Raw genomic sequence first — 23935 nt, 5'->3', positions numbered from 1 at the left:
TTTATTTAAAGTATGAGCAAAAACGTGTAAAAATGTAAAGGATATTTTTTCTGTCCCCAAAAAAGTCAGCTCACAGCAATAAGGTTTTATAACAAATATAGCCTCTTCTACTTACCAAAACAAATATGGGATATGAAGAATCTATGCTTTTGACTAATTTCCTTCACTTGTTTCAGCGAGCTACAAATGAGAAATAATATTGAACTACACTTTTTAAGCATTTATCATCATACAATTGTGACCTCAGTCAATTATATTGCCATGCACGAGGGTGTTTACAGTTTCATTTTGCTCTGATGTTTAGAAAGGCCATTTGACACTTGAAGACTATCAAATATGGAGTGTGCAGAGTGCACTTGCTGCAGAATTCCTGAACCTCCTATTTCAGGTAAGAGTGAACACCACTGTGAATGTGTTGATGTTCTGTCATTATGACTGTATTTTAGTATTGGTTTATCACTTTATGACTAAGAAACTGTTTTTTTTGCTCATGAATCTGTTAAGGTATGTCACATTGTTCTTGGACTGCGGCCAGCTACTCCAGAGGAGGAAGGACAGATCATCAGGTTCATATCATTATCCCTTCCTGCTTTCTGTTCCTTTTACATGGTATTCACACAATAAGTGTAGAGACACACTGTGTAATAAAGTTTAAAGTGCAGTAATCAGTGGTTTGTACTCTGTATGCAGGGGCTGGTTAGAGAGAGAGAGCCGGCATGGCCTTCAGCCTGGAGACTATTGGTTCCTCATCTCCACACAGTGGTGGCAGCAGTGGAAGGATTATGTCAAATATGTAAGCTTAAAATTACAACATGGGTAACTTCACTACTTCACTACTTGTTCAGTGCTCACAGTTTGAAAAAGCTCTTAGATGACAAATGCTCTCATTTATATGCATGGACAACATTCTCTGTCACACTTATCTGTACTTATGCATAACATAGTCTAGTTTTTATTCAATAAATTTTACCTAATAGTGTTAAAGCTTAAATTTAAAAAAGGGTCAATGGTTAGTGTCTACAAGGTAAATACATTAAATTAAATTAAATTAAATTAAATTAAATTAAATAAAACTTTGTCATAACAAAGTCTAAGTACTAGACAACAAAATTCAGTAGTCCAGAAAGGTGCAAATAAAACCATTAAAAATATATCATGTGCTGACATAACTTATAATAACACTATGTACAGTACTCACACTTATTTAATTAACAGTCAGAATGTCCATTATTCATTTATCGGCATCATAATAAAAGCAGAAAACATATTTAACAGAACATTAAACAGAGATCTCCAAAAATAAATGACATAGCAAGTTTTTCATTATTTAGTGTGTCTACCCTTTGCCTGTATGCCTAGACTTTGAGTTTTTCAAAGAAATCTGCAGGGATATTTTTCATTTATTCATTCTTCCAAAGTTCAGTCTTAGAAGTTGGTTGCGTTTTCTGCTTTTTCGCGATCCAAATAATCTCAATTACACATAGATCAGTCTGCACAACCATACTCCACATCTCAGATGTTCAGTTTTGGTGTTCTAGTGCAACTTTTCTTCTTGTCCATTTCTTTTTCTCAGTAAAAGCTTCTTGACACTTGCATGCGCATTATCTTAAATCTTCTCAGAAATGTTCCATTTAGTCATTTAAGATGCACATGAAAAAGAACTTTAAAGGGTAGCTTGAGTAGTTGCTTGTGTGAATGTAACTGTCTTTTTGAAGGGGAGCATATTGTCAGTGACTCCTTTGGGAACAGCTTTTTTTTTTTTTTTGGAAGGATGGAAAGTATAAATAATGGCAGATTTGATGTTGTATTTAGTGTATGTGGTTTTTGTGTAATTTTCTATAATATATATATTTCCTACTTTTTTCTGACACTGAAAAATGAAAGCATAATTAAAGGGTTGTTTGGAAATTAGATAAACTTGTGCACAGTACAGTGCATGGCAGTTGATCTTGGTGATACTTTGCTTGTAGGACAGCAAGATGATAGTGGTGGAACAGCCATCAGTATTTGCTGCTGGCAGAAGTCCTACATCATCAACAGGGGTGGAACAGAGTGGTCAAGGGGAAAGCATAGCCAGCTCACATTCTTCCTCTGAGGAGAAGTTCTCTGACAACATCTCCAGTGCATCTGAAGCCTCTGAGACCACAAGTGGCAGTAAGTATTCATGTAAATTTCTATTTCTACAGTCTACTACTGGCTATAAGCCACAGCCACTGAAGCCATTCTTTCTCACTCATATGTTTTTGTCTTTTCTTCTACAGGTGTCCTCCCTTCCGGCTCGACCCCCACAGACATCTGCTTCTCACGACAGCCTGAGTCTTCTGAGGCAGAAAGTCAGAGCTTCCTGGTGCCTGATGGGAATTTGACAGCTCTGAGACCTGGTGCCATAGACAACCAGCCACTGGTTACCTCAGAGCCTCTCAAGGTGACACCAAATAGAGCTGTTGAAAGCAAAATACTTAACCACTTAAACTGGAGTTTATTTGGGCCCACTTCTTAACTCTCTCAACTGAATGGTTTATGTGTTAGTTTTAAAGTAGTTACAGAATAATTTATAGTATTTACTATTATTCATAGAATAATGAGCATTAATATTAAAAATAGATCTACATGTTAAGAAGTCATCCTGCTTAGATACAGTCTTACATCTGAAGATCCCGTTTTGTCATTTGATTAATTACCATTATGACTTCTGCCTAATAGGCTCCTACATTGACGATGGAAGGGGGGCTGTTGAGGCGCTCTCCCAGCCTGCATCTTGGCCAGGACTTTGAGGTTGTTCCTGAGCCAGTCTGGAGGGCTCTCTACCACTGGTATGGAGCAAACCTCAGCCTGCCACGGCCGGTACGTATATTAGTTGTGTTATACAGTCTAGTAAGTTTTACTTAATTCTCATTGCAGTGTCTCTATAGTCTTTCTTTATATGATGGTTTACTTCTGCTGGGCAGGTGATCAGGACAAGGGAGATGGAGAAGGCTGAATTGGAACTCTTTCCCAGACACTTGCTCTTCCTGAGACAGCAGCCTCCAGCCCGCACACCACAGTCTAATGGCTGGATCAACATGGGTAGGATTGAAATCTCTAGATAATCAAATTTGTAGCTTCAAATAGTTTTTAGGGAATTCCACATGTATTTTTCAAAATTTCTGTATTAATCTAGTTGTTAAGTAAATGAAGTAATTCAGAGTATTTTGAGTGCATTGAAGAGAAACTTTCTGGCATGGATATCTATACAGTGGCTGTGTTAGGAACCAGGGGTCAAGATCCATTACAAAGCAAATATAGCCTTCTTCTTTAGTACAGTTTGTTTACATCTTAACCATTTAATTTTGGACAACTTTTGAAAAACTGGTGGAATTCCTCCAGCATCGATGGAACAAACAAAATGCTTGTATATGGACTGTACTACTACTCCACCTCTGATGTACAAAGGGCTGTACAGTCAACTTATTTATAGTTCAGCAATGGGACTGGTTCCCCTAGTAAGTCTTAGCTTGCCAACTGGTCAGCTGGTTGCTCCTGGTCGTGTCACATGACACGTTGTTTAAAGCCTGATGTGAACAGACACCAAAGCCTGGGTGACATGGCATCATTTTTGTAAAGGCCTGCAATCAGCAAGGTGGGCTAACCTTTTGATAGATGCAGAATTTGCTAGTTTGTGCATAGACTGTCAGATCACTTGATAGCTTCATGGCTTTATATATATATCTCTCAACATGTAATTATATTATGTTAGTGAACAGTTAAACAGTTTTGTGCATGTGTGTTCCCTCATGTGTTACGTGACAGTTTGTTGTATGACTACTCTCAAAAGCAAAGCCAAGGGAAAGGCTATGAAAAGAATCTCTAAGTGGAAGACGTGTACTGAGTCTGTAAGAGGGGAAAAATCCACTTCAGCATTGTGAGCTCCCTTTTTCATGTGCACTTTAATGAACGTATGTGGCCGTTCATGAAAATCACAAGACTAGCGGTCTCTGAGCCCAATCATGTGATGTCCGACGCATGTGGTTAGACAGAAAGGCTTGACTTTGAACTAGATGTCAAAGCCAAAGCAAATGCATTGTGTCAAATGCAAGCAAAATGCCAAGTGTTAGAGCAGGTTTTTTACTAAAACTTGCAGTGGTCCAGTCAACAAATAAAACAACTTGTACAAAAAACACATAGTTATCTATTCATTGGTTTTAAAACTTCATTAAAATTGTTTTCATTGTCAACTTCCTTTTTTACCAAGCCATATTGTTGCTTCAGCACCCAAACCAGAAATAGTAAATAACATTAAAAATCTACAAAAATATGTGAAATTGTTTGCTTTCTGACCTGATATCTACCTCTGTCGCTACTTTCTGCTTTAACTAGGTGTCTTTGCCTAAGTTGATTACATAAAAGCATCAGATTGGAAAATTTGCAAAAAAGAACTGCTACTGAAGTTCATGTTCATGTATGTTGCTGAAATATGACAATTTTTTTATGTACATAGACTGGCTTTGCTACAGACTTCCAGTTTTTGACCCTGGGTTTAGAGTATGCATTGAGGCATTATTCAGTATCTGTATTGTTTTGTAATATTTTTTGTAATATCTTGCTTTGTGCACTTTATAATTCACCATTCCATTCTGTTGTTGGATTTTCTATTCAGCATGATTTATGTAACGATCATAAAACTCTCCTGTGTATTGTAGGTAACATGCCGTCTCCCAGTGCCCCTCTGAAGCGGGTGCTGGTCTACACTGGCTGCTTCAGCCGAGTGGGCACAATAAAGGACATTCATGAGTACCTGTCTCAGAGACTCCGGATTAAAGAGGAGGATATGAGACTCTGGCTCTACATCAATGAGGTGAAGAGGCTGTGAAACACACACACACACACACACACACACACACACACACACACACACACACATTCTCTGTGGTACACAGAAAATTACCACTGCATTCTCATTCTCATTTCCAGTTTCTGTTCTGTTCTACTTTTTATGTACACCAGCGTTCAAAAGCTTGGAATCACAATTTAAAAGTTTAGATCACTGTTTTCTATAGAATAAAAAATGGAGATAAATGTATGAGATGATTCTGTTTTGATGCTACTATACAACCTTATATATTTCAGCTAATGAGTAGGAAAAAAGGAGAACTTTTAGATGCGTCCAGAATGAACAAAGCTGTAAACGAATTCTTAAACTTTCAAGGCAGATGCAAAAAGTATCTATTTTTTGTTTATTTTGTTTCATATTTCAGGGCTGTTGTTGTGTTTATTGTGATATGGAGGAATATGATCTAAACAAAGCCTAACTAAGATTTTAACTCAACAAAACAATAATAATTGCTTACTGTTCTGAACTATGCTGTAATAAGCTAGTGCATTCACTAAAAAAAACAACTTTGCATACAGCAAAATCATCTTACTACATATTTTTCATAGTGACAGACAACACGACAACACAACAGAAAGCTGTGCTTTTACAACCTGAAATTGATCATATGATTGCCACTGGGTTTGTGCACATGGCGTAACTCTCTGGCTGCAGACTGAGGTTAATGACTGAGGAAGCTGTAAAACATTGAAAATTAGGTTATAGTAAAATTAGAATCATTATTAGAAAGCCTTGTATTTGATACGTGGTGATCTTAGGAAGATTACTTACCAAGAACTTGGCATAAATAAATAATTACAGTATATTACTCATCATTTAATAACTTTTTGGTGTTCCCAAAAAGCTATAAATGTTAAATAAAACATTGAAAGACCTATCGATGTCTAGCCTATAGTATTTCAGTCAAATATGCAGATACAAATTAGTGTTGTCTGTTCTTTAAAAGAATTACTTGACGCTTCTGGACGATGAAGATCACGCACTGGAAGCACTAAAGATCCCTGATGAACAGTACATGGTTATTGAAGGTACTGTTCTCACAAACAGTTTGCTATTTTTGTCTATTGTATTTAATACTGGAGTGAATTTATCGATCTTACTTACGTTGTTTGTTTCCTCTTTTGTAGTGCGCAACAAAGACATGAGCTGGCCAGAAGAGATGTCATTTCTAGCCAACAGCAACAGAATGAATAGACACAAAGGTGCATGATCACTGAAGTGTTGAAAGTGATTTCAGTGTATTGCATGCTTATGTTTGAAATTTGCTCATTGCTTTTTCTTTCTACAGTACCTACTGAGAAAGGAGCCACAGGACTCAGTAACCTTGGCAACACGTGTTTCATGAATTCCAGCATCCAGTGTGTTAGCAACACTAAACCACTCAGTGACTACTTCACAGCTGGGTACCACCTTTATGAACTCAACAGGTATGTGTCTATGCAAATGCCATCTGAGCTTTTTGCATGAATAATTTTTAGTATGGTATGCGCTTATATATTATGCTAGACATAACAGAAGAACTTTTCAGACTGACTTGGACCAAATGACCTATCCATCTTTGACCCGCAAATAGGTCCTTTCATTTTAGCTGAATGTTGGCAAGTACCCAATTCATCCTAATGAATTTTCAGATTAGTGTTTGAAATCGCTGCAAAGCATTCCAGTTTCCAGTTTAGAGGAGCATTCTGATCTAAAACTAGAGTTATTTGTTGTGTTATGCAGTATTCTGTAGCACTAGCCTGTGTCCCTAAGCTCAGTGGTTTGACAGAAGTTTTTATGCCTTATTCTTATATTTCTTCTCTCACTGCAATACACAACATGTGTTTTGCAAATGCTTTGTACAACAGCTGGTAATCTCTGTGGTATCAACCAGTCCTGACTGCTAGCCCAACCATTGAGCTTTAGGCTAATAAATACAGCCAAGCTAGCATCAGTTTAACTCTTCCCTCAGACAGCGATTCTATCTTGATTCTATCTATGCAGAACAAAATCAACATCAGAGTTTTCAGTCAGGAAAAGGAACCAAACTGAGGTGGGATAAAATAATATGCTAATATTAGCTTTCAGTTTATAAGTCATTTTAGTCATGTGAGTAATCCGTTTTCTACATCATGATGATCATTTGAAGACACAATTTGAAGTTACCACAATTGCACTTAAGATATTTAGCTTCCTAGCAATCTGGCTTCTTTCTGCAATTGACATCTAACAAAAAAATTTTGTTTTTTGCCAATAACAGTCACAAACATCCAGTTTGTATCTGAAAGCACTCATAGTCCCAGCTCCTGAATTAGGTGAAACTCTGCGCTCATTTTACTGTTCCAAAATAGAAAGTAGCCCACCCATGTCATCATTTGCCCATTTTAGAGGAGCAAAGTATATCTTTGTCGCCTGAAGACACGCTGCCCCTTTGTACGTTTTTGTCACAATGGGAAAAGGCTTGAGAGTCACTGCTGTATTTTTCTTTCTTCTAATGGCTCCTTTCAGCATGATAATGCGCCAGATCACAGTGCAAAAGTCATCTCACACTGGGTTTATGAACATGACAGTGGCCTTCTCAGTCTCTGGGTCTGAATCTAACAGAACATCTTTGGGATGTAGTACAATGGGAGCAACTCACCTGAAAAATGTGTTGGAATTGCATGATGCATTTATGTCAACATGGACCAGAATCTCAAAGGAATTTTCCAGCATCTTCTAGCATCTGTGCCAGGAAGAATTGAGGCTGTTTTGATAGCAAAGGAAGGCCTACCCAGTTCTAGTACAGTGTTCCTAATAAAGTAAAAAAATTATACTTCTGTTCAAACAGTGTGACATACAACATAAATGTCATTTAAAGTTAATAGCTGGCAGAGATTTAGAGGTTGTTTACTACAGTTTCTCGTTAAGTTGAATGGGATTTTTTCATTGTTCTGTAAAGCTTGTTCAACCTCGCAACAGCAACTAAAGAAGGCATTTGTGGGCATAGGTACATCAATTGAATGTTTCAGATGGTCATTGGATTGATGTATTTTCTTGTTAATGTAGTACATCACTTCCCTTACTTTATTCTTTTTCCTGTAGAACTAATCCTATTGGGATGCGGGGACACATGGCTAAGTGCTATGGTGATCTGATCCAGGAACTGTGGAGTGGTACTCAGAAAAGTGTTGCTCCACTCAAACTCAGGGTATGCCTCTAGCTTATTTACAGTGAGCAAGCAAATGTCACTCGAAGATCATAGCTTAATCAGGGTCTAGACACCATATAGAAGCAGGGCTGGCCGAACTGCATTTTACCGGCTTTAAATACTTTGAATAGGGGAAGTTTGGCTGCCCATCCATTGTTAACTAATAGCCATTTTTCTTGATAATAAAGTATTTTGTTTACAGTGATAAATGAGCCTCTAACGTCTACATTTTTGGTGGTGTCTGAAGCGTTAAGAAAAAAAATAAGTTTATGAGTTCTACATAAAGAAACAAACACCAAAATAACTAATGATTACTAGTATTCACTTTGTTTGGGCCCGCACTATATTAAAGTAACAGTGCATGAGTGTTATTACAGGAGTAGTATTAGTTTTGAAATAGAGACCGCAATGTTTTCACTTCGTGGTGACCCAACATTTAGTGTTTTTACATCTTGCTTCTGTTCATTTCTCAGTGGACTATAGCGAAGTATGCTCCACGTTTCGATGGCTTTCAACAGCAAGACTCTCAAGAACTACTGGCCTTTCTGTTAGATGGCCTTCATGAGGATCTGAACCGTGTCCATGATAAACCGTATGTGGAGTTGAAGGACAGTGATGGCAGACCTGACTGGGAAGTTGCATCAGAGGTTTGTCTTTTTATAGTTCATTATGGTTGTAATAATGTGTAAATTTATCAACTTCAGTATAAAATATTTCCGGCTAGATAGTGTCCAAGCATGTGGTGAGGTTGTTGAGCTGCCTACGTAGCAGCCACAACTAGTTCTAATTTAAATCTGTGACTTCATAACCAGGGGTATTTGTGTAAGCGTTTTGCTTACACAAGCTTTAGCAGTGAGAATTTCACAGCTTTGCGATACCACAATTTTGTAGGTAATAATGCAGGAGAGTGTAAGAGAGGAAAAATATAAAGCTTGTTCAGGTACATGAAAGTTTAAACTTGTGATATAGAGATACTGGGATATTGGAGTTTGGAAACCTTTCGAAATGGCACAGAACAAATGTCGGAATCTTGGAATGCTCAAACATATTAAACATATAAATTATTTTTTTTGTGCCTTAAGTGACTGAATAGTAGTTCTCCTGTAAATCACTGAATACATTTTTTGCAGTTTATTCTGCAGCAGTGTTTTCATACCTATATTGCTCTCAACATTCCTTTTTTTGCTGTGTCCATTTAGGCCTGGGAGAATCATTTGAGAAGGAACCGTTCCATTGTGGTGGACCTCTTCCATGGTCAGCTCAGGTCTCAGGTCAAATGTAAAACCTGTGGCCATGTTAGTGCTCGCTTTGACCCATTCAACTTCCTGTCTCTTCCTCTGCCCATGGACAACTCCATGCACCTCGAGATTATAGGTGAGTTCATGAGCGTGTGATCACATCAAGATGAAAGTTGTAAGAAATGTTTAAAAAATGAAAGTGGTACAGAAGGGGTGTGCAATATGACGTGATGAAAAGTGTCACTTTTTTTAGCATATTGTGGATATTCTCAGTAGTAAAATAACTCGCTACGTTTGACTACAAAGTGACCATAATTATGCCTGTTTCTTTGGATTTAGTGCAGTGTGCAAAACATTAACTAACTAAAAATCATGGGTTTATTATTATTATAAGTTCTATTCTGCATTTTCCAACCAAATCTCAGAAAACAAAATATTGTGATGAATATTGAGTATTATGAAAATGTTTGTAGTATCATGTGATATAGTGGTGAGACATGTACAGTATATATACAGTATACTCTGTTACACTGTGTTCAACTAACAGCCCATATTGGGCTATCTGTGTGCAGTTATAAGGCTTGATGGCTCTACGCCAGTGCGGTATGGACTTAGACTCAACGTCGATGAGAAATACGCTGGCCTAAAGAGCCTACTAAGTGAGCTGTGCCATCTGAAGCCAGAGCAGATCCTGCTGGTGGAGATCCATTTGTCCTGTATAAAGGTGCTTTAAACATACTCCCTAATTTCCTAAAGCTGTGCTGTTTGTGCCCCAAACTGACTGAGTGTTTTTGTTTTAGAATTTTCCACTAGATAATCAGAAAGTGCGACGTGCAGCGAGTGGCTTCCTGTGTGCATTTGAAATCCCACTGCCTGCATCCCCCTCCTCTGACTTCTCTCCAAAAGATGTGGCCACGGGTAAGAGTGGAAGATCTCTTTAACCTTGGACAATTTCATTTGCACTTTAGCATTTGTTGTGAACATGTATACTTGCCTCTTACACCGGTGCAGCAGCAGTTTCTGAAGCAAGATTTCCTGGTTTAAAGACTACCCCCTATTGATGATGTAGTTTGAAGATGGAAGTACATTTTTAAAAAGACCACTAGAGTTAAGAGGCAGATAATTTTTGTTTTTCACTTGCTGGCTAAATCATTTCTTTAACAACAATAACGTTGGATGACCATTTGAGGTTTGTGCTGCATCACTAATGCTAGCTAGCACGACAGATGTATTTATTTGCCTCTAGATGAGTGGCTTTCCTGAGCTCTGTAGGGATTCCCAATGATTACGTGATGCATTTGCACAGTGCATGCTGAATATTATGAGCGAATCATGTTGGATGAGAACACAAAAATGATTCAGATAAGTCTTGAATATGCTAAAGGGCTGCAATACTACATACAGAATATTACATAAAAAGTTACCTATGAAATACTAGGTTTGAACCAAATTAACATTAGGTTTGTGTCCAATTAACATTTTTTTGATGCTTATTATATTGATAGGCGACTTCCCACGGGTAGCAAATGGAACCAGCCCTTCAATCTCCAGTGGTACATCCCTAAGGCTTGACATAATTCCCAAGGGCATGCCAAATACTGTCGTGCCCTGTAGCACAGATGGTAGCCCTGCCAACGGCCTCCCTAATGGCCACATCATGACACCCCCTGCTGGCCCTTTCTCTGGATACATTATTGCCATCCACCGAAAAATGGTGAGAGCTGCAACTGACTGTTGAGTCTTATTTGTACGTATTTGTTATATACAAAATGGAGAATCATAATTAAAAATCATGTGCATCACTAATCTACATATTTGTAAGAATTTTTATGCAAAGCATACTTTGTATTTTACGTAGCCTTAGAAAACATAATCCATAATAGAAAACATAATTACAGATTATTATGTTATTTCTCTCCAGGATCAATAAAGATCTATCTATCCGTCTATCTATCCATCCATCCATCCAATTGCTGATTATTTTGTTCTATCTATCCATCTATCCACCCATCCTTCCATCCATCCATCCATGCAATTACTGATTATTTTGTTCCATCTATCCATCCATCCATCCATCCATCCATCCATCCATCCATCCATCCATCCATCCAATTGCTGATTATTTTGTTCTGTTTATCCATCTATCCATCCATCCATCCATCCTTCCATCCATCCAGTTGCAGATTATTTTGTTCTTTTTTTTGCACTTTTTTCAGATGCGTGCCGAGTTGTACTTCCTCTCATCTCAGAAAAACAGGCCCAGTCTGTTTGGCATGCCACTGATCGTTCCTTGCACAGCAGATACGCGTGGCCGGGACTTGTACAACACTGTGTGGACACAAGTGTCCCGTCTGGCCAGTCCTCTACCCCCTCAGGAGTCAAGCAACCACGCCCAAGACTGGTCAGTGTTTCGGCTGTGTATTGGCGATATCACAGTGTTTTTTATGCTGTGTGGTTTGGAAACATACAGGTTATCAGTGAAGGGTACTTAGCCTTCTTCAGCCAATCTAATACAACTTCTTGAAGGAGTTAAAAATGAAAGCGGGTGTCACACCTTGTTTTTGCAGACAAGTGTTCAAAGTGGTTTTTAAATCTAATTCCACCCGCTGGCTAGGTCTCTCCTTATCACATAATACTACCAAGCCAAGAAGGTGAAGGCTGGCACATTCTTCCTCTGTGACACATGAAGCACCACCACATCTTTTCAAGTTGTTGATAATACAAAGTAGTTTAATAGCTTAACCTGCTTGGAAGAGAATGCTAACTGTCAGTTATGTTCAGTCAGGCCCACATTGGGAAGCATCACACTAGGTAATGGGGGTAAAGGGAAGGCAGTCCTACCTCAGAGAGTGTGTGATGACTATTATGCTCTCTTCTTTTCTCCACCTGAATTAGTTTCTGCTCATTTATTTCTGTAGAGGTGGAACATCTGCACAATGCTGTGTGACAAGTTAAGAAAAGAAATGGTGCATCAGTCAAAAAGAACACGTGCATAACGCTCTGGTGATTGCTGCTGGTGTTGACATCTTTCTTGATTATAATAGCAGCATTCTGGTTTTGTCATTGTCGCTGTTAGGGCAAAGTGATTGAAAGCCTTTAGAATGAATAAATAAAAAATCACAAGTTCTCTATGCTTGTGGTTAGCAAAATAGTCACTCTAAAACTGAGCTCTGTTTATGTTAGATGATAAACTCTCTTTTGTTATTGTCCTTTCTTTTAGCGATGACAGCCTGGGCTACCAGTACCCTTTCACGCTACGTGTTGTACAGGGAGATGGGAACTCTTGTGCATGGTGTCCATGGTACAGGTATGAGTAAATTCTTTGGAATTCATCATATACTACCTTTTTTTTTGTACCTCTATTAAGAAAAGTTCTGAACCTCTGTCTCTTGCCCTCAGGTTCTGCAGAGGTTGTACCATAGAGTGTAATGACGACAGGGCTGCAGTAGGCAATGTTTGCATAGCAGTTGACTGGGACCCTACTGCTTTGCACCTCCGCTATCAGACATCCCAAGAGAGGGTAAGACCCCAACACCAATCTAGAACAGTTTTAGAAAGCTCTGGAGTCACAAGGATTTAGCTAGACATGCTGCACATCTGAGCAGTATAAGCTAACATTACTTGTTAGATACCTTCATAGCTTCAAACACCACACTTCATTTGACTAGTAAACTAAATTTGATTAAATGCATGTAAATTACTTTTTTTGCCGAACCTACTACTTTAATTGTACCGCTACCTCCAGAGCCACTAGCTTTTTTTTTTTTTTTTAGTAAAGTCTGGTTTTCGTTCTAGTACAGGTCAGTGCTAGTTCATGTTATGAATGCTCTCAGACTAAGTACTGATGCACAAAATCCCTCTGTTCTGGTTTTATAAGATCTTAGTGCAGCCTTTGATACTGTTGACCACAAGAATTAATCCTGCATATTGAATGATGGGTCAGCCTCTCGGGCACAGTTTTAGAATGGTTTAAATCATATTTACATAATAGGCAGTTCATGGTTTCTATTGGAAATCATCAAAAGATTTGCCATTTCTTGTGGAGTCCCTCAAGATTCAGTTTTAGGGTCTTTGCTTTTCTCTTTGTACATGGTACCTCTAGGTGATGCCATTGGGAAGCATAATATTAATAATATGATAAATGTTCTTAGCTAGGGCGGCACGGTGGCGTGGTGGGTAGCGCTTTCGCTTCACAGCAAGGAGGGCCTGGGTTCGATTCCCCGGCCGGGCGACCAGGGTCCTCTCGGAGTTTGCATGTTCTCCCCGTGTCTGCGTGGGTTTCCTCCGGGTTCTCCGGTTTCCTCTGCGTGGGTTTCCTCCGGGTTCTCCGGTTTCCTCCCACAGTCCAAAGACATGCAGGCAGGCCAATTGGACATGCTAAATTGCCCCTAGGTGTGACTGTCTGTGTCTGTCTGTCTGCCCTGCGATGGACTGGCGACCTGTCCAGGGTGTATCCTGCCTTCCGCCCGAAGACTGCTGGGATAGGCTCCAGCATCCCCCCGCGACCCTGACGGAGAAGCGGCTTAGAAAATGGATGGATGGATGGATGGATGTTCTTAGCTAATCTGATGACACCCAGCTATGCATTTCTATTCCTTCTGATGGTCAAGATTCTGTCTTGTCGCAAAATATTCTACAATTAAATCATGAAAAAATGTTAAGATTGATTGTTGGCACAGAAACTCAGAGAAAAATTATTTATGAGAAACTTGGTTCTTTAGCTTCATATACCAAACCTGAAGTATGAAACATGGGTGTGATCTTAGACTCTGAGCTCTGATTTATCCCACACACACAGTCACTAAAGTAGCTTTTTATCATTTGAGAAATATCGCTAAAGTCTGTCCTTTTCTCTCTCAGAGCGACGCAGATGAACTTATTCATACATTTGTTACGAGCAGACTTTGACTACTGTAATGATCTTCTTACCAGACTTCCTTAAAAAAGTCCCTTCCCGTACAACTTGTACAAAATGCAGCAGTGCGCATCCTGACAAAAACAAAACAGAGAGATCATATCGCTCCCATTTTAAAAGAACTGCAATGGATACCTGTATCAATCAGGATAGACTTTAAAGTTCTGATGCTTGTTTTTAAAGCTCAAATGACATTAAAGCACCTGCTTACATCACAGAGTGTCTGTTTATGTTCTGGCACGTAATCTAAGATCTGCAGATAGTGGCCTTCTTCAAATAACCTCTGTAAAATGCAGAAAACATGAAGAGGCCTCTTTCAGTTATTATGCTTCTAAACTGTGGAATTCAATTCCACCTTTTATTAGACAGTCAAGCTCAGTGTTCACTTTTAAGAAGCATCTAGAAACATACATCTTTAACTTAGCATTTAATTAAAACTCTACATCTTGTGGTACTTATCTTCTAATTTGATTTGTTGAATTTTCTTTTTCTAAATAAATACTTATGATTACTTGTACAACTATATTTTATCACCTGTCTGTAAAGAACTTTGAGCTGCCACTGGCATGAATTGTGCTATGTAAATAAAAGTTATTATTATTTATTTATTATTAAGTTCTATGTCCTGCTGTCCTGCAGCTGGTGGATGAGCATGTGAGTGTAGAGCTGAGTCGCCGTGCACAAGCTGAGCCTATTAGTCTGGACAGTTGCCTGCGAGCCTTCACCACAGAGGAAGAACTGGGTGAAAATGAGCTTTACTACTGCTCCAAATGTAAGACCCACCGCCTGGCCACCAAGAAGCTGGACATCTGGAGACTCCCACCAATACTGGTACCAGTACTGCACTTTCTCACAGACCGCAACAAAAATTAAGAGAATTAATGATGATTAGAATTTTTTTATAATGCAGGCTGTGAGTTAATATCTGATTTTTTTCCAGCCATTGTTAGCTACAAAACAGTTATAGTGCAGTTAAACTTGTCTGTGTTCTCTGGTACAGATTGTGCATTTGAAGCGGTTCCAGTTTGTTAACGGACGCTGGATTAAATCTCAGAAAATCGTGAGGTTCCCCAGGGATAACTTTGACCCCAGTGCATTTTTGACCCCACGGGAGGCAGACCACAGCCAGCAGGGTTGGAGAGGCTGTTTGGGAGAAGAGCTGTCTGAACAGGAACACGGGTCAAACTCTGGAACAGGAGAGACGCATTCAAATTCCACCTTGAGTAGCATGAAAGGTCAGTCTTTAACCACACTGTGGTACATTAACGTCATGATTTAAACAAAAGTATGTTACATTGCAACAGTATTAGCAGCCATCTTGAAGCTTTGTCTATTTTTTGTCCGTTTTAGTTAACACCATGTTATACAGTGTCAGAAACCACAAAAGTTTTTGATCAGCAGCTGCGATTTTAAATTTTGTTATTGTTCAGAATATTGTTTGTGTGTGTGTTTGTACTACACAGACTCTCCAGGTTCTGGGAGGTTGCTGTCCACGTCTCTTAGCTTAGGTGGCAGCCCCACCAGCAGCCCCAGAGGTGACAGTCGTAAGCAGGGGCAGAAGCGAGCATCCCGGCTGGATTCCAGGCTGCAACTGTCCCTCAGTAAAGAAAGCTTGGACAGCGGCAGGGAGAGCCCTCTGGAGCTGGAGCCCAGTAGCACTAAACCTGACACTCAGAGTGAGGCTGAAGCCACTGGCCTGGACTCAGCACTTGGTGAGGACACAGGCAGAGACTGTGACAACGCCACGTCTGTTTCAGAACTGGAGAGCAACGGCTGCACTGAAGATAGCATAGACCTGGAGGCCTCACAGGACCAAAGAGACAGGATCTGCCTGGAGCCTATCTATGACCTGTATGCAATATCAGTGAGTGTCCCTACCTCCTGTTTTCATACTTTTTGTGTTGCCTGTGGCTATGCAGGGTCTAAAATTGCCTTCCTCTAAAATGTGACTAGGGCCTGACTGATTTTGTCACAGACTCAATTCAATTCAGTTTAATTGTCATTTCACCAATACGGTTGTATGCTATAGCAGAATACTCTCAGGCTACTGACAGACAGAAGATATAGACAGAAACCCAAAGACAAAAGGTGCATACAGAATAGGTGTGTATGGAGCCCCAGAGGACACAGAGGTAAAAATAAAAATTAATTAGAGTGATCATTTTGCAGTTTGTACGCACGTTTTCTTTTATTTGTGGTCATGATTTCCTAATTTGTTCACACAATTAACAATCCGTTTTCTTATCTTCTTTTAATCGTGTGCATATTTTCTTTACTTTGTGGGTATTTATTTATTTATTTTTAAATGTGTGATCATGATTTCTTAAACCCATCTCTCATTTTATTATAATCATTCTCATGTTTTCTTTTTAATTTAACACATATTGTTTTTTTTGTTTGTTTTTTTTTTTTTTTTTTACGTGCTAGATCCATGCCGTGTTATTTTTCCTGTGCAGAAGTGGCGAACAGCTCGTTGTGCCTGTCTGATGGGTTTAGATGTATTAGATTGATGTGATGATAGACAGAGTTGCTCAATTGGTTTGATTCTGATTTGGGGGCATTATGAAGGCACTGTAGCTCCTCTTCACAGCAAACAGCCCACAGATTCATCAGTGTAGGTGCAGTTTGTTGTTGAAATGGAGGAACACAAAAAACTACAACCACAGTCTTCACTAAACTATACAGATTACAGCTTAGGTGTTTTAGTGTGCATTATTTGGAAGTGTACAGTATGTTGAGATAAACCTAAATATAGTATGTATGGTAAACACCATGTAAACACAGCATCATATTTGTTATATTCACAAAATGCTTTACTGAATGGCATGATTTCTTAAAGTTATTAAACACAATTAAACAGCAGAAACTTACAAAGTCTCAAATAATACAATTACAAAACAAAAGCCGCTGTCTTGATGGGACATGTGACTTATATATGTTCTTATTATAGTCAGCCAACGTCCCATGTTAACAACCCCAGAGTGCCCATCTGTATATTTGGTTATTGTTCAAACAGTGGCAATGTACTGAAGTGCAGTGCTGGGCTGGGAACATAATTCAGCCTTGGACTTTTGTCTACGCTGCACTGACTCTAGGATGCAGTGACACCACTCTACACTTACAGCGACCACCACTGGAGTGTGTAGTTAGCCAGTTAATTAGCCAGACTTAGTTAGTAAACCGTCTGTAGCCTCAGTTTAAAAGTAGACTGAATGAACTGGCTAACTTGACCAGCTAGCTAATTAAGCAAAGCACAGGTGTCGCAGGCTCCGAATGTACCCCTTCTGCACTGGGGTTCCTCGTTCTGTCCACACAAACTGTGTATTTTTTGCATTTTCCGCGTGGTGTTCAAGTACCTTCCTGTTTCCATTGTCATGCACAACCCCACTATGCCTTTTGGAGGTTTTCTCCATCTCTCTGTCTTGCTAGCCTTCACAATTTACATTTCCCAAAATATTGCTCAAATCTAATCACCTATCCTGTGTCTATAATTTGTTTAAGCATTTACCTGCTGATATATTTTAGTTTATTGTACTTTGGCTCTGTCATTGGTGAATCCTTTCATCATTTGAAAAACTGTGGTCTCAGATGGCGTTGGCGTGCTCACAGGGACTTTCCTTTTTGCTTTGGTTGTGGGTTGTCGTGTTTTTAAGTGGTATCACCTGTTCATCTCTCTTTTCCTCATGAGCAGTGATTACAAATCACCTGTTCAACATCCTTTATTAAAACCGAGGCACAAGAGATTTCAACACAACTGACATTTTCATGGATTATCTGCTGCTGCTCTGTTTGAGTTTGTCTGTGCTGATCAGTGCTGGAGAGTAAAAGAACCCAACATCATTTTTAATGACCGTTTTCATTATCATTAAAATGATTTGTAAAACATTTTGACACTTGACTGTAGACATATTTAAACTTTTTTTGGCCAAAATCTCTCTCTATTTTTCTTTCGGGATGCACATTTTAGCCACCAATACCATTTGATTTTTGGCCAAAATCTTTCAGTGGCTGAAGATTTGGTGCATCATTAATTTAAAGAAACAGTATTGGTGCTTTATTGGCAGGATTTCTGCTGATCTTAAAAGCTTAAAACCTTGGAGTCATAATGTCAGCCAATTTTATGGACAACGTGATAAATTGATGGGCCCGAATACAGACAGATTGTGGCATTGTAAAAACTTACTTGTAAAAACTGAGCTAACTGAACTCATTTTGTAAAATATTACAGTTTTTTGGAAATGGGTCATTTTGCTCAGATACCTAACGATGCTTTTGAACACGCATGTTTGAAAACCTTGATAGGAATGTGCTACGAAACGCTTCAGACATGCTATGCCCTTTTTCATTCCTCATGTAATTATTGCTTACATGTTTTCAGTGTCACTCAGGGATACTTGGAGGAGGCCATTATGTCACATATGCCAAAAACCCCAATGAGAAATGGTACTGCTACAATGACAGCAGCTGCAAGGTAAGTTCTCTCACACATGCAGACATGCAGTGTTAAACCTCTGTCATATATTTATAGTAACTTCAACTGGACGAGTCATTGTGAACGTGTTTGTGTGTTTTAATGTGTGCAGGAGGTGAATCCAGAGGAGATCGACACAGATTCAGCGTACATCCTCTTCTACGAGCAGCAGGGAGTAGATTACTCTCTGTTCATGCCAAAGACTGATGGGAAAAAGATAGCTGACACCAGCAGCATGGATGAGGATTTTGAAACAGACTACAAGAAGTACTGTGTTCTTCAGTGATGCCTGTGCTCTTGTCAGCGTCTGAGAAATGAACTCTCTAAAGATGAAGTCTCTCAGATTGAGAGGAGCCCCAACCCCACCCCCCACTTTTTTTTTGTTTTGTTAATTTTAGCCAAACTGTGGTACTGTCCCGTTATTTCAGGCTTGCAGTGTCTGACAGTTCAAGAATGCATCTGTTCTCCTGACAGCCTTGTCTGTCCTTCTCACACAAGGTTTTTAATTTCTTTGTGTTGACCTCTCATGTTTCTGTGTACAGAAGAATTTAGTAAGTGCCGGTCACATACTGTACGAACCCTGCGTGACAACAAACAGTCATTAGCATCAGTATGTATAGACAAGATGCGGTTGGTACTAGTCCTATTTATTGTTTAGAACCTTTGGAATACTTTGTGGCATTGATCATGCTAGTATGATTTTATTTTCAGTGCTATCCTAACCATGGGTATATTGTTATGTAGATTACATATGTTTGATAATTACACATTTCTTTGTAAAGAGGAGTGGAGGATTGTAAGCATTTTATCTTTGTTGTAAGATGTTATGAATACTGGATGCACTTTTATGCTTTAAGTTGCTGTCATTTTACGGTCCCATTCTGCGATGTTGCACATTTTGGCTAAACATTCTATCTTCATGTTGAATGTCATTCCACGCTTGTTTACAGAGTGTGTCAGTTTAGCATATGACTTAACCATTATGCTTATTTTCTGTGACTCAAGCAGTTTTCTCTGTGCCAACACGTCCTGTAGTAGAGTTTGTGCCATTGTACTGTCATCATCGTCTTCGCTCAGGATACCGGAATTATAAATTGTGTCAGCATGTCACAGAGGAAATGTCTGAGTACTTTATTTATTCGTAGATTGCAAAAGAAAACATACAACAAAGAATTCATATGTAAAGGGTTGGACTCTCTTCCACATATCAGCTGTCTATAGCTAAATATGAAGCGTTTTACAGCGTGGACCTGTATCTTTGTGCTGTAATATTAATGTTAATATCTCTATGCCCAGAGAAGTCAGTCACAGAGCAGCGAGTTAAGCAAGTACAATGATTAGTATTGTTTTGATCTTGTTACATTGTGCCACTATGACATTTAACTTGAAGAGGTTGGATTAGTAAATCTTGTCGAAATAGTATTAAATATTATCCAAATGTGGAACCCCAGCCCTCTTATAGTGTCTCTGATTGTCTCTTGCATTATGCTGAGCGTTAATCCGGACTTGGCTATTAATGCTAATCAGTTAGCGGTGTCTTTTCCTTGTCTGTACCGGTTCTTGATTATTCCTTCTCTTGGCTCTCAGCTGAGCACCACTGTAGTCTCCTAATTGGGCCTCTTTTGTTATATCGATAATCTACTACTGAAATGCTCTTTTTTTATATTAACTGTAAATGTTTGTTCATTTGTCGCATTAAACTGTTTAATGGAATCCCTCGTAAAGTTGTACTCCGATCAAATGATTTGCACTGATTTGACTTCTCAAAAGATGAAAATTGTGTACAGAGCATTTTTGAAAATATGTGTACTGGAATGTGAAATATTAAAATATGTACTGAATATGAAGTAAAGCAGTGTTAATTAGTGTGCAGGTCAAAGATGAATAGAAGGTTTCAGCACAATGATTCGGCACAGCTCAGGTCTACATTTGCGCATTTGGCAAATGCTCACTTTTAGCACAACCAACAAATAAATCATGTTACAGAGGAAGGTGAATGTGGCATTAAAGGATGTTGAGATGATGCTTTTATAAACATCACGTACTCAGAAAAGTGAGTGCGCTTCGTGGGGAGCGGGTTAATGTGATTTGTGCGAAAACAAGACTGAGATCATTGATAAACATTTCATATAAAAACTGACGTACACATAAGCATGCAAAGGTAATTCAATCAGGGGCGCCCAAACTTTTGCATACAATTGAATATAGTAGTATATAGTAAATGCTTTTTTATGTTCAGATTTGTGTTGAGTGTTGTACAGCTCTGGGTGTTCAAAAACACCCAAAACTAGCTTTTCCTTCAAGTTGGATGAGCGACTGGCTAGAGACAAGTCGTCCTTGATGTTGATTGGTCACCTGTGATAATGGATGGCGCTTTTTCAAGGCTCTAAGCAGAAAATTTTAGTGTTTTTCAACGTGATGCATAGAGGAGCGTTTTCCAGTTGTCTTGCACATAATGCTCCATAGTGGAAGGTAGCAAGTTTAAAAGAAAAGGTGTCATCTGAAAGCCTCTTAGGAGTTTGGTCAAGCTTAACTGGTGTAGCATGATGTGCTTGCCTGGGCGGGAAGCAAACCCCTGTCTGCTGCTTAAAGATCTGGCGTTAGCCGCTGTGCTGTACCAACAGTAAGTTTTCATTGATTCTGACTGGTGGAAAGGTAAATCATGCCTTCACTAAAAATGAACATGCTTTAAAAAAAAAGGGTTCTTTGGAGTGATGCCTTTGACGAACCTCTTTTGATTCCCTAAACCATTCTTTAAAAAATATTTTGGTCAATGGATGTGTGCGTGATCATTTTTTAAATTAACATTAAAGGAAATTCATTTTTCCTTCTGTATTATGACATATTTCTGAGTGAAACATGGTATCAGGGAGGGTCTTTAATCCATCTGATGTTTTATCTCAGTGCTAGGTGGGAGTGGTGGAAGGGGAGGTGAAACTTTATACTATTGGTTAGGATTATTTTACCCACCCATTGGGTATGTCATCACACCTAAAAGACGTTTTTGAGGCAAGGAAAACGTCAGTCAAAGGTTTAGGAAAATGAGCTTCTTGTCTTTTAAGTGGTAGGTTATGATGAACCGTAGTGAAAATGTCATGAATTGAAAAGGTAAAAAGGTGAGTTTTTTTTCAGGTTGACTTTAAGAGGGTTATGTCTTCGTGAGTGACTGAATGACTATTTAAATGCGCTAACCAAAAGAAACATTTCACAGCTATATCAGTGCTTACAATTATCTTCTTCAGGAGACTCCTTGGATATAACAGAAAAATGGGAAATGGAAGTGATAATTGAAAAGGACACTTGGGATGATCCGTGCAAGAACTGACAAAGTGGTCAGTAATGAGAAATGAGATGCTTCAAAAAAATGATATACTTCAAAATATCTTGTATCTAAATATGATACAAAAAATTCAGAGTTGTGTGGTCTTGACTCTGAGACCTTGCCCATAATATTTGCTACTGTCTGGAACTAAAGCCGTAGACAGTTTTTGCAAGGAATTATATGCCTTTGTAAATGTTGTAGAGTAAAACACAAGGGAGGCCATGATATCCACCATGTGAAATGCTATTTATTAAACACTAGTCAGAAAGTCACATACAGAAGCACTGAACTCATGGGTGCGGTCACTATAACAGTGATCAGCTCACACCACAAAACACCCACAACCCCAGACACATTAATGCAAAAAAAAAAATACACAACACATCTTTACACTAAGAAACCATAACATTCAAATAGCATTACGTGAGCCCCCACATGTGGCTGCTCACATGGCCACACCTCCCAAGCTTCTTGAAGGCTGTGCCTGAGGTAGCGGGTCACTACAAAGGCCTCACTTGCAAAGGTCAACTGTCCCAGTGACCCACCAGCTCAAGCCAAGTTCTATGGACATTGCTCCTTGGTGGCAAGTGCAAACAGTTCTCACCTAGAGCTGTGTCATTGCCTCCCCAGCTCCTCCTGAGTGTGGTATGACTGCCCACATTGTGCCATGTAAAGTCCTGTGCAGCTGGGGGCAACAGCAGTGCTCCTCTTGGCCACCCTGCACTCTCTCTGCCACCCACCACGGCATCGACATTGACATGAGTTCCCCTGTGCACTTTTAGACTCTGCCACTGGTGACCAACCTGACCTGGATGATAATTGCCTTCCAGCCATTTGATGTGCCCCTCTCTGTGTGTGTAAGTAAGCTTGGTTGCATTTAACCTAAAACCCAGGCTCACAATGTCATATGACACTGTGTCCTCTTTCTCTCTTTCTGCAATGCAAGGTCATCAACCACTCCTCTGCTTGCTGCCGCACTTTCATACTGAAGCTTTTGACGGTCCTTGTACCTTGCTGAGCTGACTCTGGTCTCAAGCCTTGCCGCACCAGTTTTGTCATCAAGCTTTTCCTGTGCCTGCTCTGCTGTCGGGCAATCATGCTCTTCTGCCAGGCATGGCCTCTCATGCTAGTTGCCTTCTTTGTAGCACAGTTCCACTCCAGACTGCTGATTGGGTACCATCCCACTTCTGACACCTCTGTGGTATCAGCAAAGACTGTGATGTCTATTATAAATCAGGGCACAAAGGCACATATAGATGCAAGAAAACTTAAAAAAAGATTAGTTTACCACTAACCACTAATATGATGAATATTATTGGGGTTATCCCTGAGGGAGCCTGGGACAAAAAAGCATCTTACATTCTAAGTGGTGGCAAGAAAGATGATTACAATGTCCTGGCTTTAATCACAGACACCAACCAATGGCTAGAGGTTAAATGATTATTTTTTAATGGCTAAAATAACTGCAAAACAACAACTTGACATTTGTGGTTTTGTGTCCCGTTGGTGTCCTCTAATTGCTTATATTGATATGCCCATATAGTAAGACAAGCTTTCAGAGCCGGCCTACAGTCTTTAATATTAAACAGTTTATGGTAAATGGAATCCCAACCAAGCCCATGTCCTTTTACATAACTATTATACATTGTTAAATATTATGTTTTATATAATATTATATTTTATATAACATAGATTTTACAATAAAATTAGAGGTTTAAAAAGTTACATACAACATTCCATTACAGTGTCATTAGACAAATAAAGAAGCATATGTGGTTTTTGCAAGCCAGAGCTTTTAGGCCTCCTGTGAGTAAACCATGTATTCTCGCATCAACATAATTTTATTTGTCCTCAGAGCACTTACTTCATTCACATTGACATGTCTTAACGGTTCACACAATGTAACCACTGTTAAAATGGCGCGATGGAAAAAAGTGTGCACAATGTTAG

General features: G+C 39.2%; 1 protein-coding gene across 1 annotated transcript in view; it reads left to right on the top strand.

Moving 5' to 3' along the window:
• Positions 1-20510, top strand: part of LOC108424566 (ubiquitin carboxyl-terminal hydrolase 32-like) — a 29215-nt gene extending 8705 nt beyond the window's left edge. Inside the window, exons 10-34 of the mRNA XM_017692695.2 lie at positions 305-388; positions 505-566; positions 691-793; positions 1971-2154; positions 2262-2425; positions 2704-2844; positions 2949-3066; positions 4680-4834; positions 5817-5898; positions 5998-6072; positions 6159-6297; positions 7934-8039; positions 8513-8686; positions 9239-9413; positions 9850-10001; positions 10078-10195; positions 10783-10991; positions 11494-11678; positions 12498-12584; positions 12677-12797; positions 14832-15023; positions 15193-15427; positions 15656-16056; positions 18571-18663; positions 18776-20510. Of these exons, the coding sequence (XP_017548184.2) occupies positions 305-388; positions 505-566; positions 691-793; positions 1971-2154; positions 2262-2425; positions 2704-2844; positions 2949-3066; positions 4680-4834; positions 5817-5898; positions 5998-6072; positions 6159-6297; positions 7934-8039; positions 8513-8686; positions 9239-9413; positions 9850-10001; positions 10078-10195; positions 10783-10991; positions 11494-11678; positions 12498-12584; positions 12677-12797; positions 14832-15023; positions 15193-15427; positions 15656-16056; positions 18571-18663; positions 18776-18949 (3729 nt within the window). The 3' untranslated portion in view covers positions 18950-20510. The remainder of the gene's footprint in view (positions 1-304; positions 389-504; positions 567-690; positions 794-1970; positions 2155-2261; positions 2426-2703; positions 2845-2948; positions 3067-4679; positions 4835-5816; positions 5899-5997; positions 6073-6158; positions 6298-7933; positions 8040-8512; positions 8687-9238; positions 9414-9849; positions 10002-10077; positions 10196-10782; positions 10992-11493; positions 11679-12497; positions 12585-12676; positions 12798-14831; positions 15024-15192; positions 15428-15655; positions 16057-18570; positions 18664-18775) is intronic.
• Positions 20511-23935: the final 3425 nt, after the last annotated feature.

This window comes from Pygocentrus nattereri, chromosome 18 (assembly GCF_015220715.1).
Source record: "Pygocentrus nattereri isolate fPygNat1 chromosome 18, fPygNat1.pri, whole genome shotgun sequence".
NCBI lineage: Eukaryota > Metazoa > Chordata > Actinopteri > Characiformes > Serrasalmidae > Pygocentrus > Pygocentrus nattereri.
The sequence above is the reverse complement of the archived record's forward strand: the minus strand, read 5'-3'. Positions and strand labels throughout refer to the sequence as shown.